General features: G+C 40.3%; 2 protein-coding genes across 2 annotated transcripts in view; both read right to left on the bottom strand.

Moving 5' to 3' along the window:
- The window catches only part of BTBD8 (BTB domain containing 8), a 65,247-nt gene extending 64,728 nt beyond the window's left edge, over nucleotides 1–519 (bottom strand). Inside the window, exon 1 of the mRNA XM_065409854.1 lies at nucleotides 383–519. Coding sequence (XP_065265926.1) covers nucleotides 383–519 — 137 coding nt within the window. The remainder of the gene's footprint in view (nucleotides 1–382) is intronic.
- Nucleotides 520–6,247: 5,728 nt separating this feature from the next.
- The window catches only part of EPHX4 (epoxide hydrolase 4), a 35,187-nt gene continuing 28,535 nt past the window's right edge, over nucleotides 6,248–12,899 (bottom strand). The window contains exons 6-7 of the mRNA XM_065410022.1: nucleotides 11,845–11,993; nucleotides 6,248–6,482 (exon numbers count right to left, since the gene is read on the bottom strand). Of these exons, the coding sequence (XP_065266094.1) occupies nucleotides 6,248–6,482; nucleotides 11,845–11,993 (384 nt within the window). The remainder of the gene's footprint in view (nucleotides 6,483–11,844; nucleotides 11,994–12,899) is intronic.

Below are 12,899 nucleotides of genomic sequence, written 5' to 3'. Positions count from 1 at the left end.
GGCTCTTAGCAGGAGACTGCCACCACCACCCCGAACACGGAGCTCTGGCAGCCCTAGGGAGGAGGGCCTCGATTTCACAGCAGGGAGCCTAGCAGCAGTGAAACTGACATTCTTACAGTTTTGTGGCTGCTATTATTGCACCTTTCCTCTCTAGCTCTGGCTGTAAGCCCCAGGGGCCGGGGACCTGAGATACTGTGGCCTGATGCTGCAGTGCTGTGGCCAAGGTACTCCCAGGTGGTGACCCCACCTGCGCCGAGTACCATGACAACGCTGGGGCTGCCCGAAGGCCCCCACCATGCCTCAGGTGCCCCGCTCCCCACGACCACACGTTGACCCGAGGCTGTGCCCTGCCCCAGGGTGAGTGCCGCGCCCCCGCCCCTACCTGCCGAGATCCTGACGGAGCTGCTCAGACACCATCTCCTTCAGCCTCTGCCGCTCCCACGCCCCCCTCCCGCCGCCTGCTGCCGCCGGGGCCCAGCTGGTGCCTTTCGAGACAGCATCCCCCCCACACCGCGCCATGTGCCGGGGTCCGCTGCCTCTTAGGCGGCAGCTTCTTGTACTAACGCCGGCGAGAGCGTCGATGATTGACAGACGGTCCCTGAGCTACACAGTTTATAGGACATCGCTGGTATTCGCGAAGAAGCCGTACTCCGGCGTTCGCCCAGAGGGACGGCGTCCGCCCTACGGCGGCGACGCCAAGCAGCCCAGGGACTCTCTCAAAACAACTAACTTGCCGGGCGCCTTCTCCACACCGGAAACCTCCGCGCATTGGACACAGCGCCAGCTTCCCTCCTCCCATTGGGCGGTCCGGAAGCGACCTTGACCAATCGAGGCTGCTCTCCTTCAGACACATCTGCTCCGCCCCCATGTTTACCAGGCCGGGCCGGTTGCTGAGGGAGCGTTGGCCTGAGACCCGCTGTGTTTGGGGCGGAGCTCTGGCTCCGCGGGGTTAGGCAGGGCCCTGGGGCGCAGGGCAGCCGAGGGGTGGGGCGAGATGGCACGTGGCGGGGATCCAGGGTCCCCGCAGGGAGGTTCCGGGGCAGCCAGCCTGGCTCGGCAGGGGCGGGGAGGAGCGTTGGATGCAGCCAAGAGGCCGCTCCTGGAGCCCGGCGCGCTGTGGCAATCTGTGAATGACGATTTAACACGTTTGTGGGGTGCCGCCGTCAGAAGGCGGCCGGTGTGGTGAATGCGGGTCCCGGCGGTGCTTCCACCGCTGTCCCCTACCATTGCTGCCCTTTAGTGGCTCTCCTCTGTTTTGTCCTTGTCTCCGTCCAGCACGGGGAATGTTACTGGGGTGGGGTCCCAGAAGGGAGCCTGTTGACCTGCGTGTGCCAAATGTGCAGCCAAACAGGGTTGTACACTTGGGGATCTACCTTACTCAAAACACTTCCCTAAATAATGATCCCACCTTTCAGCCTTGAAGGATGAACCCAACCTTCCCCAGTTATTTCCCTTCCCTTAATGACAAGCACATCAGTCTCCTCCCTCATGATAAACCCTCCTGGTGTCCCTTTTCCCAGGAATGACAAGTAGCCTGCCTGACATGTCTCCTGCCCCCATCACTATTGTGCTATACCTTTAGTGGAAGTAAGCTTGAAACACATACACATCTTTCTTCACACAGAGCTATGAAAATTCTAAGCATGGCATTGCATCTGGGCTGAAGGCAGTGGGAGCCTAGTACTGAGAGTCCTCTTGAAGGTTATCCCTAAATAAATGTACTTACTGTAGTAGCACTGTTTTAACCATCAATAGAAATGGGTCATGTTATTCTCTCTGTATAAGAGACACACATCAAACCCAAACAATACTGCTTTGGGGAGCAAAGAAAGAGACTTTTTGATCCTCTAAAGAGAACAGATCTGAGAACCCTGAACGAAGGCCTTTTACAAATTAATTTGATTTTGTCAGTAAGCTGACATCGCTACATGAAGTAGACATAAAAGAGAAAAAACATAGGAAGAGCAAGGCCACCAGAGGATCCAGCAAAACTGGATATAATAGCTTCACTGCAATTCAAGCAGCAGCTGGACTTCTGCTCACTGGTAATATGAAACAGATCGATTTAACGTAGCTTTTTCTCTCCATTTTCCTCTATTGTAATAAATAATATAAATATACAGTACAGCTTAAAGACAAATAAACCTAGGTCTTGTTAATTAACTAAACTAACCCAACAGGGAAGAAATCTCTTTTGAACATACATAATTCATTGGTCTCCACCCAGTTGGGGGCAAATGCAGAGTAGGCAAGTTTAGCATTGATCCTGCCTTCATCATCCATAACTGGTATCTGAATCACAAGGGAAATTTCCCCCCAAACATGTTCAAGCTTTATAGACTTAGAAGGTAAAGAACTTGTTTTCCAGAATGTATCTGCATTGGAAGGTGGACCATTGAACCCAATGTTATGGTCTTAAAAACATCATAAAGGACTAGCATCTTCTTGTTTTGTTTTTCCAGTCTTTAGAAATCCCCGATTGTTATAAATGTTAGGTCATTGATTCTGTTTGAGAATAGCTTCTTGGAAGGTGAAATATATTATAAAAAAAGTCAGTGAAAATGTGCATCATTTCTTTAGTGTCCAGCTATCATGGTCAGATTTCTGGTTGGTGCCATTTGTTTTCATTTTCATAGATTTCATAAATTTTAAGGCCATGGGGAACCATTATGATAATCCAGTCTGACCTCCAGTAATAATAGAAGCCATAACTTTTAGTTGAACTAGAGTATATCTATTAGAAAGACATCCAATCTTGATTAAAATACTTCAAGTGTAGGAGAATCCACCAGATCCCTCGCTAAATTGTTCCATTGGTTAATTAGCCACAGAGATTAAAAAAAAAAGTATGCCTTATTTAAGTTTAAAGTTGTCTAGCTTCAACTTCCAGCCCTTGGTCCTTCTTAACACCTTTGTCAGCTATGTTGAAGAACCCTTGTGTTGATACCTATACATGGTAATCAATGTACCTCTTACCTGTCTCTTTGATAAACTAAAAAGGTTGAGCTTCTTAACGCTCGTAGTGTAAGATAGGTTTTCTTGACCTTGCATCATTCTTCTGGTTTTCGACTGAATCCTCTCCAACTTTTTCAAAACCCTTTTATTTCACTCTTTTAATTACTTGGGTCTCTTAATCCTGTGTCCAAAAGGGTTTTTTAGGAAGTTGTAGTCATAAAATTATGCCTCTTTTCTTATGACCAGACCCATAAACCTTTATATAAAGATGATTTACCTTCCTCTAGCTTTGAATGGTGATCTAATATCTAACATTTAATCACTTCTTATTAACAGCTTTCCCCACTTGTCCATAAGTAATACTGAGTAGTTGGTGGAAAGTTTATCTTTTAATCACAATTTCCATCAATGGTATATAATTAGGATTAGATATTTATTGGTAAATGTTGGAAAGATTGATTTTACAATACACATACCAAGCCACGAACATTTTTTTCCATCAATAATAATAGAAATTTACAGTTAGGCAAAGAAAAATTCTGCTTGATAGCTTATTAGAGTCAAAATCCAGATTTAAATGTTTGAATTAGGATGGTTACAAATGGGCTAGTGATGAATAGTAAAAACAGGCATAATTTGTTGATTTAAGGATATTTATTTTGTATATTTTGGCATGTGAGGTTGACAATTTGTGTTTTTAACAGTTTATAAAATTTTAACTTTTTGAATCTCCATGTTTACTTTAATTAAATAATCATCTGACCCCCACATAATTTCCTTCAACTGTGAAAATTTAAATTTATAAAAATAATTAAAAATGCTAAAACCCATAATCTCACACAACAGTGAAAACTTAAATCAAAATAATCTTTAAAAATGCTTAAAAATAAATATCGATATCTGTCAAAATTATTTAAAAAAAAAAATCAGATTTGCCAAGCCTATATATACACTAAAACTTATTTAAAAGGCAATAGCTTTTCAACATGATTTCTTATTTATATTACAATATTTTGACTAGTAAATCTGTTTTTCTACAGGCAATTAACTCTCTGTATTTGCAGCAATTTATTCCTGTCTCTTATCTCTGAAGTTTCTTAGGCCCAAGTCCTCAAAGGTATCTAGGCTTCTATCTTCCATTGATTTCAAAGGAAGTTAGGAGCTTGAGTCTGAAAGGGTGTTTTAGGATTGAAAAGAAGTCAGTGAATCTACAGCCAGAAGCTGAACCCTGCTTAAAACTAGATGTATGTTTCAGGGATTGTTCTACCTTTCCAGCAAAGACTGGTTAAGAAACTGAAACATCTCTAGCTGCAAGGAGTGTGCACACCCCGCATGGGCCCAGCATTCTGACCTCACAGCCTTTCCAAACAACATAACTGCACTAGTTCTGTTGTGTACAGGTGCCCTCTGCATACATGGGGAGACAGATGAGACAGCATTTATCCCTAAAAGGGGTCACCATCAGAGCTCATTTCAAATGACCATTTCATGGACATGTTTAACTCAGGATTCAGGGGAGGTTGCGGGTGGTGGGAGGGCTTTTTGCCTTAAAAATTTTAGGGGGGGAAGAAAGGCATTGTGTTGCATATAGCAACAGAAGTGAAGTCTCCAGCTGTATTTATGGATGTAAAGATGAAGATGTACTTTGCGTAAGGAATGTGGGAAAAATAGATGCCTGAGTTGCCCAACTCCAGTTGTATAAAGTCCCTCATATCCTACTGTGGCTAAGTATTCTATTTATTTGGACACTTGTGCCTAGAAGGTGTTAGGTGTCAATGCCTTCTGCAGCTGGGAAGAAAGAGTTTATAATAGCAGACAAGAAGCTTTGTCAGCTACATGGTGGGTTGAGGGAGCATGAAAACTGGGAGGAGGATTGTGTTTGTCAGGGGGAAGAAGGGAACATAGATTTGTGTCATGAGCCATAGAAAGTTTGAGAGGCAGGAGAGCTTGAACAGAATTTGTGGGGGCCAATTTCCATCCATCTCATTGCAGGGATGCAGTTCCACTGCAGGGATGGAGCAGCCTTTTCCTGGAGGAGAGTGCTGTTTCCCTCACTTTTTAGAGAAATTGGCAGCATCTTTTCTTCACAATATGGGCTAAGAAAGTGCTTTTTCTCTAAAATGAGAGTGAAGATGGAGGGTCTTCGCTCTGAAAAGAGGGTCTTGAACAAGGAGCTGTACAGGGAGGTGACTTCAAGTTCTCCCTTCTAATGCTGGACACCCCCATTTCAAGCCTTCTCTTCTCCATTGCTAGCAACCTACATCCTGTTGTTCTCTCTGACCTCCCCATGGCTAGTGAAATCCATCCTCAAACAACAACTCTCCTCTGGGTTATCACTTATTGAGTCTCTCTTTTCCCCTATGCACAGGGATCTGGCAACATTTCTTGGAGGCAAGAATGATAATTGCCAACATGGGAGGATGAATGCTGAATGGCTTTATTTGCTAGAAATTTCAACAATGATAGCATGAGCAAGGCTGCACAATAATAATGGACACATCACTTTTCAAAACTGCTATCCATCTTTAGGAACAAATCTCTCTGTAAAGAGTCAGATAGAGGGCACAATTTAAATTACATTTTATTAGATAGAAGTGGATTTGATACATAAATCATGAATATATAGCTCTTCATTTTCCATTCTTCTTGTCCAGATATGTTACGTGTGAACAGATCCCTATTTTTCAATTAAGAAGAAAATATACCACATAAAACAGTTGTAATTTCACAATACAACAAGGTATGTGTGATATATCACTTGAAGACTACAGATTTGCCCAGAAATTTGTTTTCTTTAGACTGATACAGTAAAATGTGAATAATAAAATACTTGGTAACTTTTTTAATGGTACAATACAGTAAAAAAAAAAAAATCTACTGGTTGAATGAAAACTGATAGTCCAACTGATACCTGACTTCCTTTTCATATGGCAGCCCGCCATTGTTTCATTATAAATTTGTGAAAGGCACCATATATTACAAGTGTAAAGCAAGTGAGAAACCAGAACCAAGTAACTTTCCATGATTTCCTTACTGTACAAACACATACATTTTAAGGCAGGTGTTTTTATGTGCAAAATACAAGAATACAGGTAAAACCAATGTTAACACTATATGTTCTCACACTATCTTCTTTTAGTAATAACATCGGTGTCAATACGTACAATACATCGAAAACACTTTTCCCTAACAGAGCCCAAATTAGAAGGTAGGCTGGAAATATGGTCCTGCTAATAATTAGTTTTTAAAATGTAAGAGCTTTTATGTAGACCTTTAAAACATGTAGAAAAAGTCACTCTCTTTTTCTTATTGTCTCTTCTTTTAGAAAGGTCCATATCAACTTGTTAACTATGTCAGGTTGATCCTGCTGGAGCCAGTGACTGGCTTCAGACAAAATAGTTAATCTGAAATGATTTTTAACATAAATCCGAGTAGTTTCTGCCATCTCAACTTCCATAAATGCATCTCTTTCTCCCCATAACAACAAGGTAGGCATGGTAACCTCATGGTGCTGCAGAGGTAGGCAACTTTAAAAACAAAATACAAGTTTTTTAACTGTTTTTAAAAAATCATCATGACAAAATATCAGTCAAATTAACTTTCCAGTTCAAAATACATCACAGATTAGTTGCATGGTTTCTAGGATCCAATTCACTATATTACCAAAGCTCTCTAATTGATCTCATGTCAGCAACATCTTCCGAGGGTATCTTTATTCTAACACAGAATTTACCACAGTCCAAATCCTGCAGTTGCTTTTTCAGATAAAACCTCATTGAAGCAACACTGCGGGTCTGTACATTTGGGCCTCATTTGTTATAAAAAGAGAAATTAACATTGTCATTTTTTCAACTTGTACGTTGGTATGAAAAAGAACTTTGTTCAGATTTACATAATACGTTATTGACTCTGCAGCAGATATTTGCAAATAATTTCTAAGTGGCCTTTGTTTTATATGATCTATCTTGAACTGTAACTCTATTTTAAAAATGTCTTTGAGTGCATAAGAAATTAGCAGAAGCAAGTAACATGGGGAGGGGTCAGATCCTAAGTCCCATTAAGTCATTTTCGCACTAGTTTTCTGGTGCAATGCAGATTTAAACCCTGCAGGTCTGTCTGGTAGAGGACTCCTCAGCATGGAAGTGTATACAGGTGGCACAGAGATGGACAACCCTTTTCCTGGCACCCAGCATGGGAGTGCTGCCAGGAAAAAGGAAGTGTGACTGGTAGGCCCTTGCACTCCAGCAATCCATGAATGCTTGAACTGCTGCTTGGGACTGCAGAGAATCTGGCTCTAGAGCTATGTCTGTGAATGTTTTGTGTCACATTTTCCCTTTGAGTCTTCAATGCCATGTCACAAACTGCTCCGTTTTAATGTCTATCTGTTCTAGTGATTCTGGAGAAGGTTAAAAAGGATATTCTCTTTCTTGCATTTGAGTAGTGTCCCCCCTTGATTTACTGATCAGGAGCTCAGTAACATCAATAAAAGAGAACCTGTGCCTAATATAGCCTGAATCTTACATGCTGATGAATTTTTCTATATTGGTGAATGCTGTGTCAAGTTTCAAATGATGTTAGTAGACTATCATTTAATTCCTTTTAATTGTTTTTCATAAACATTGTGTAAGATGACCAATCTGTTCAGTCTCCTAGACTTACTGAAAACCGAATGTACAGTACAGCTATAAGTAAAATATTTATGGAGAAAAACTTTCAATTGAATATTAGCCTCTGTAATGCTGAATGTAGCCAGTCACATTCAAACAGACCTACAGAATGCATAAAGACATTCAAAAGACAACAGAATTCACAGTACAAAGGGGTATAGTCTCTTTTTGAAGTAGTGGGAGTTAAATACATAAATATCTATGCACGGAGAGAATAATATTACCCGAAATTTGCATAGCATTGGGTAAAAGCTGCTTAAATCCTCAACATCAGAACTCAGGGCTTTGGAAGAATTTCTGAGGGGCTTATGGGGGGAAAAATTTGAGACACTTCGTTAACACATTGAAAAAGAGACTTCAAAAAGTAAAATGGTTAAGGGTTTCATAACATTTAAATGACCCACTTAAACTTGCATAAAATTATAATTAAAAATTATTTCTTTATACAACTGACTTTATATTAAAGTAAATATTTATTAAATAAAATCTTTCTGAACATTTAAAGTACAGTTAATATGAATTTGTATTGATATTTATTAATAGATCTATAAGTTACAGGACTAAGTTGTGACAGATGGTAGACAGATGTGAGATAATTGCTTGAATGTAAGCCTTATTAACCCATCATAATTTATTTCAAATCATCCATTTTCAAATAGATGCTAAACAGTCCATCCATGCTTAAGTTTAAACTGTTTTATAAATCTTAGTGGCATATTGCAATACAGATTAACTGCAGTTGCTCAAAACAGCCACCAAGGTACACTGACATTTAATCAGTTAATAACAATGATGTAATATGATTCTTTAAAAGCAACAGAATATTTGAAATAGGTTTATTTAGACAAGCTTTTATGAGCAATTAGCATAGGGTGGAAGCTTAGGAGTTTCTTCATTTATTTCATTCTCTTTAATCAATATATTACTCTTGCACCCAATTAGGACAATTGATATTTTGGAGATTTGATTAGTCATAGACAATTTTGAACTCAAGAAACCAGAATATTGCTCAATTAGATAATGATGTCTATGAACCATGTTGTGTGATTTCTTTTGTATGTGAAATTCAGTATGTAGCATTGTGCCTCAAGGTACCAAATAGAAAAAAGTTTCTTTTAACAAGGATTAACATGCAGATTTGCCATCTAGAAAGGGAAGGTCATGTTGTGAACTCAATACCTTTTGAAAAGGAGATATCCTCCACACACAACAGTAGCAGATGACCAGCAATTTTTCTCATATACAAAATGCTGAAATATTTCCCAACCAATGCAAGAGGAAAAATCCCATGTTTTGAAAGAACATACAACAGGCTTTTACACAAACTATGGTGTACCAGAACTCAAGTTCAAAAGTTCACTTTGACAGTGTGTCAGTGCATATCTCCTAAACTGAATATACTACAAGTCAAGCAACTACCAGGCTAAGGTCTATTTAAAAAAGGGGTTGTGTATAAAGTGTAGTTTATGGAATTATTGCTATTCTCTCCCTATAAAGATATATTGCTTAGTCAAGGGGACTAGAGGATTTCAAACAACATCTCTTTGGAAATAATTCTGTAATAAAATTAAGCTCTGAAGAACTGATTACTCCAGATGGGTGGCTGGATTGTAATGAGATATGAAGCCTTTAACATCTAGGTCACAAGGTACAATCCACTATGATTAGTGAAGATGAAAGTCATTAGAATCTGAATGCTGTTCAGTGCCTTATGTAAAATAAAGTGATGGTTTCAATCCAGTTCCTAGTGAACAGGTATTCAAATCCAACAACCACCATCACAATTGGTATTCTTACAGACAGCTTCACACAGGCAAGAACTGAATGGGTCCCAAGACTGATCTAATCCTTTAGTTCCAATGGTGCTGATGCATTGGGACTTAATCCCCTATTATATATTATTATAGGAAGACCAGGGACAGAGTAGGCCCATTACTCAATCAGGAGGAAAAGGCAGTAACAGAAAATGCAGCAATGGCTTAAGTGTTAAATGCCTTTTTTGTTTCAGTTTTCACCAAAAAGGTTAGCAGTAATCAGACAACTAACAAAGTGAACATCAGTGTAAATGGGGTAGGATCTGAGGCTAAAATAGGGAAAGAACAAGTTAAACGTCTTCAAGTCAGCATAGCCTGATTAAATATATCCTAGAATACTTAAAGAACTGGCTGAAGAGATCTCTGAGCCATTAGCAATTATCCTTAAGAACTCATGGAGGACAGGAGAGATCCCAGAGGGCTGGAAAAAGACAAATATAATGCCTATCTATAAAAAGGGAATAAAGACAGCCCCAGGAATTATAAATCAGTCATTATCCAAAGATAATGGAGCAAATAATCAGTCAGTTTGCAAGCATCTGGAAGATAATAATGTGACAAATCATGTCAAACCAACCTTATATCCTTCTTTGACAGGGAAACAAGACTTGTGGATGGGGGAGAGCAGTAGATGTGATATATGTCAACTTTAATAAGGCTTTTGTTACGGTCTCACATGACCTTCTCATACGCAAACTACGGAAATATAGCCTAGATGAACATACTATAAGGTGGGTGCACAACTAGTTGGAAAGCTGTACTCAGAAAGTTGTTATCAATGGTTCAGTGTCAAGATGGAAGGGCATAGCAGGTGGAGTCCCAAAAAGATCTGTCCTGGGCCTAGTTTTGTTCAATATCCTCATAAATGATTTGGATAATGACATAGAGAGTACACTTATAAAGTATGTGGATGATACCAAGATGGGTGGGATGCTTTGGAGAACAGGATTAGAATACAAAATAATCTTGACAAACTGGAGAAATTGTTTGAAATAAACAGGATGAAATTCAATAAGGACAAATGCAAAATACACTTGGGAAGGAATAACCAACTGCACAAATACAAAATGGGAAATGACTTCCTAGGAAGGAGTACTGCAGAAAGAAGACCTGGGGTTATAGTGAATCACAAACTAAATATGAGTCAACAGAGTAATAATGTTGCAAAAAAAGCAAACATCATTCTAGGATGCATTAGCAGGAGTGTTGTAAGCAAGACACAAGAAGTAATTCTTCCACTTTACTCAGCACTGATAAGGCTTCAACTGGAGTACTGTGTCCAGTTCTGGGCACCACATTTGGACAAAGTCCAGAGGAGAGCAACAAAAATGATTAAAGGTTTAGAAAACATGACCTACGAGGAAAAATTAGATTTGTTTAGTCTGGAGAAGAGAAGACTTAACAGGGACATGATAACAGTCTTCAAGTACGTAAAAGGTTATTATAAAGAGCAGGAGGACAAATTGTTCTCTTCATCCACTGAAGACAGGACAAGAAGAAATGGAAGATTTAGCAAAGATGCAGCAAAGAAGATTTAGGTTAGACATTAGGAAAAACTTGCTAACTATAAGGATAGTTAAGCACTGGAACAAATTACCTAGGGAGGTTGTGGAATCTCCATCAATGGAGATTTTTAAGAACAGGTTAGACAAACATCTGTCAGAGATGGTCTAGATCAGTGCTTCTCAAAGCCGGTCCGCCGCTTGTTCAGGGAAAGCCCCTGGTGGTCCGGGCCGGTTTGTTTACCTGCCGCGTCCGCAGGTTCGGCCGATCGTGGCTCCCACTGGCCGCGGTTCACCGCTCCAGGCCAATGGGGGCTGCGGGAAGGGCGGCCAGCACATTCCTTGGCCCGCGCCACTTCCCGCAGCCCCCATTGGCCAGTGGGAGCCACGATCGGCCGAAGCTGCGGACGCGGCAGGTAAACAAACCGGCCCGGACCTCCAGGGGCTTTCCCTGAACAAGCAGCGGATCGGCTTTGAGAAGCACTGGTCTAGATAATACTTAGTCCTGCCTCAGTGCAGGGGACTCGACTAGATGATCTATCAAAGTCCCTTCCAGTCCTACATTTGTATGATACTGTGTTTCTATGATATCATTAATATCCTATTTAGAGACTAAATCTTTGATTTGCCATGCCTATTATTAATAGGAGAGAATTTGTATCATCTCTAGACAAAGATTTTCCTCCCTAATATATTGGCTCTTTGATTACATTTTGTGGCCATGCCATGCAATTTAAATTACATCATACTTTCTGACACTGAATCAATGTATTACCTGGTAAAGGACCTTGGTTTGGGAAAAGATTTACCTTTTCTCCTGCCCTTGGGGTAACAGATAAAATAATATATTTGGATTCCAAGGATTTGGCTGAGATGTTTTACCTGATTTATGAACATTATACTGACCTGAAAATATTTCTGTAGTGGTTAATGGGTCCAGTTAGTGCTCCAGGTTGAGAAAAGATGTAAAGGTAAGCTTCAATGTCCTCTGCTGTTAATCGACAGCCTTTCCTTCCAATTCCAGTAGTCCGACTGGTAAATAAGTTTTTCAGTACCTAGCAAAAACAAAACAAAAAAAAGCACCTAAGAAATCTAGACGTTCTGGATAGCAAAACAGTGATGATGATATTTCTCCCTTTGAGTAGGAGATATTTGTTTAAAATCCATCTACCTCCTTGTTTGAAGTGTAAGCTACTTTTTTTAGGCAACTATAAATAATGAAGTATAGAATGTTCTTATTCCTGGTGAGGTCTATTTCAGAGTACTAAAAGATATGTAAATAAGACAAAATTCCTTCGCAGTGGGCCCTTATACTGTCATAAGCAAACACAAGCTCTGGACACAGATTTCTAGTGTCATAGAAGGAAAACATTTTTACATGCAACAACTTGATTTAATGTCAAACTCATTGACATTTCTTTTGTTTTTCTTTTGTCTTGTTTTTGGGGTATGGCGCTACAGGTTATTTAGGCAGCACATTTTACAGGGAAGCATTCCATATTCCAGCCTGTCAGAAGTTCTTGCTTTCAAACAATCAAACTCTTCTTTAGAAACTACTGTTCTGTAAGGAAAGGAAGTTAAAATGTCAACTGAGGGAGAAAAGGGAGGGAGATCTGAGGGAGAAAAGGGCTAACATTTCTAAGAGGACGTTCCATTGACTTCAGTAGATGTTCATGTATGCAGTGGGTGTTCTATGTGCAGAGAATCTGGCTATTGGCACAGGGTGTCTATGCAGTCATAGTGTGTGCCTGCAGCACGAGTAAGCATACCCAAGCTAGCCTTCACCTAGCTAGCTTGGGTATGTCTACACGTGCTGCAGCCACACTTCTAGTTGCACTGTAGACATATCCACAGAAACTACTGATACTTAATGACCTGCTGAATAGTCTTGGGCCTGGTCTACACTACGACTTTAATTCAGATTTAGCTGCCTTAATTCGAATTATCGCTTGACCCGTCCA

Source organism: Emys orbicularis, chromosome 8, assembly GCF_028017835.1.
Source record: "Emys orbicularis isolate rEmyOrb1 chromosome 8, rEmyOrb1.hap1, whole genome shotgun sequence".
NCBI classification, from domain to species: Eukaryota; Metazoa; Chordata; order Testudines; family Emydidae; genus Emys; species Emys orbicularis.
This window is presented reverse-complemented; position numbering and strand designations above follow the sequence as displayed.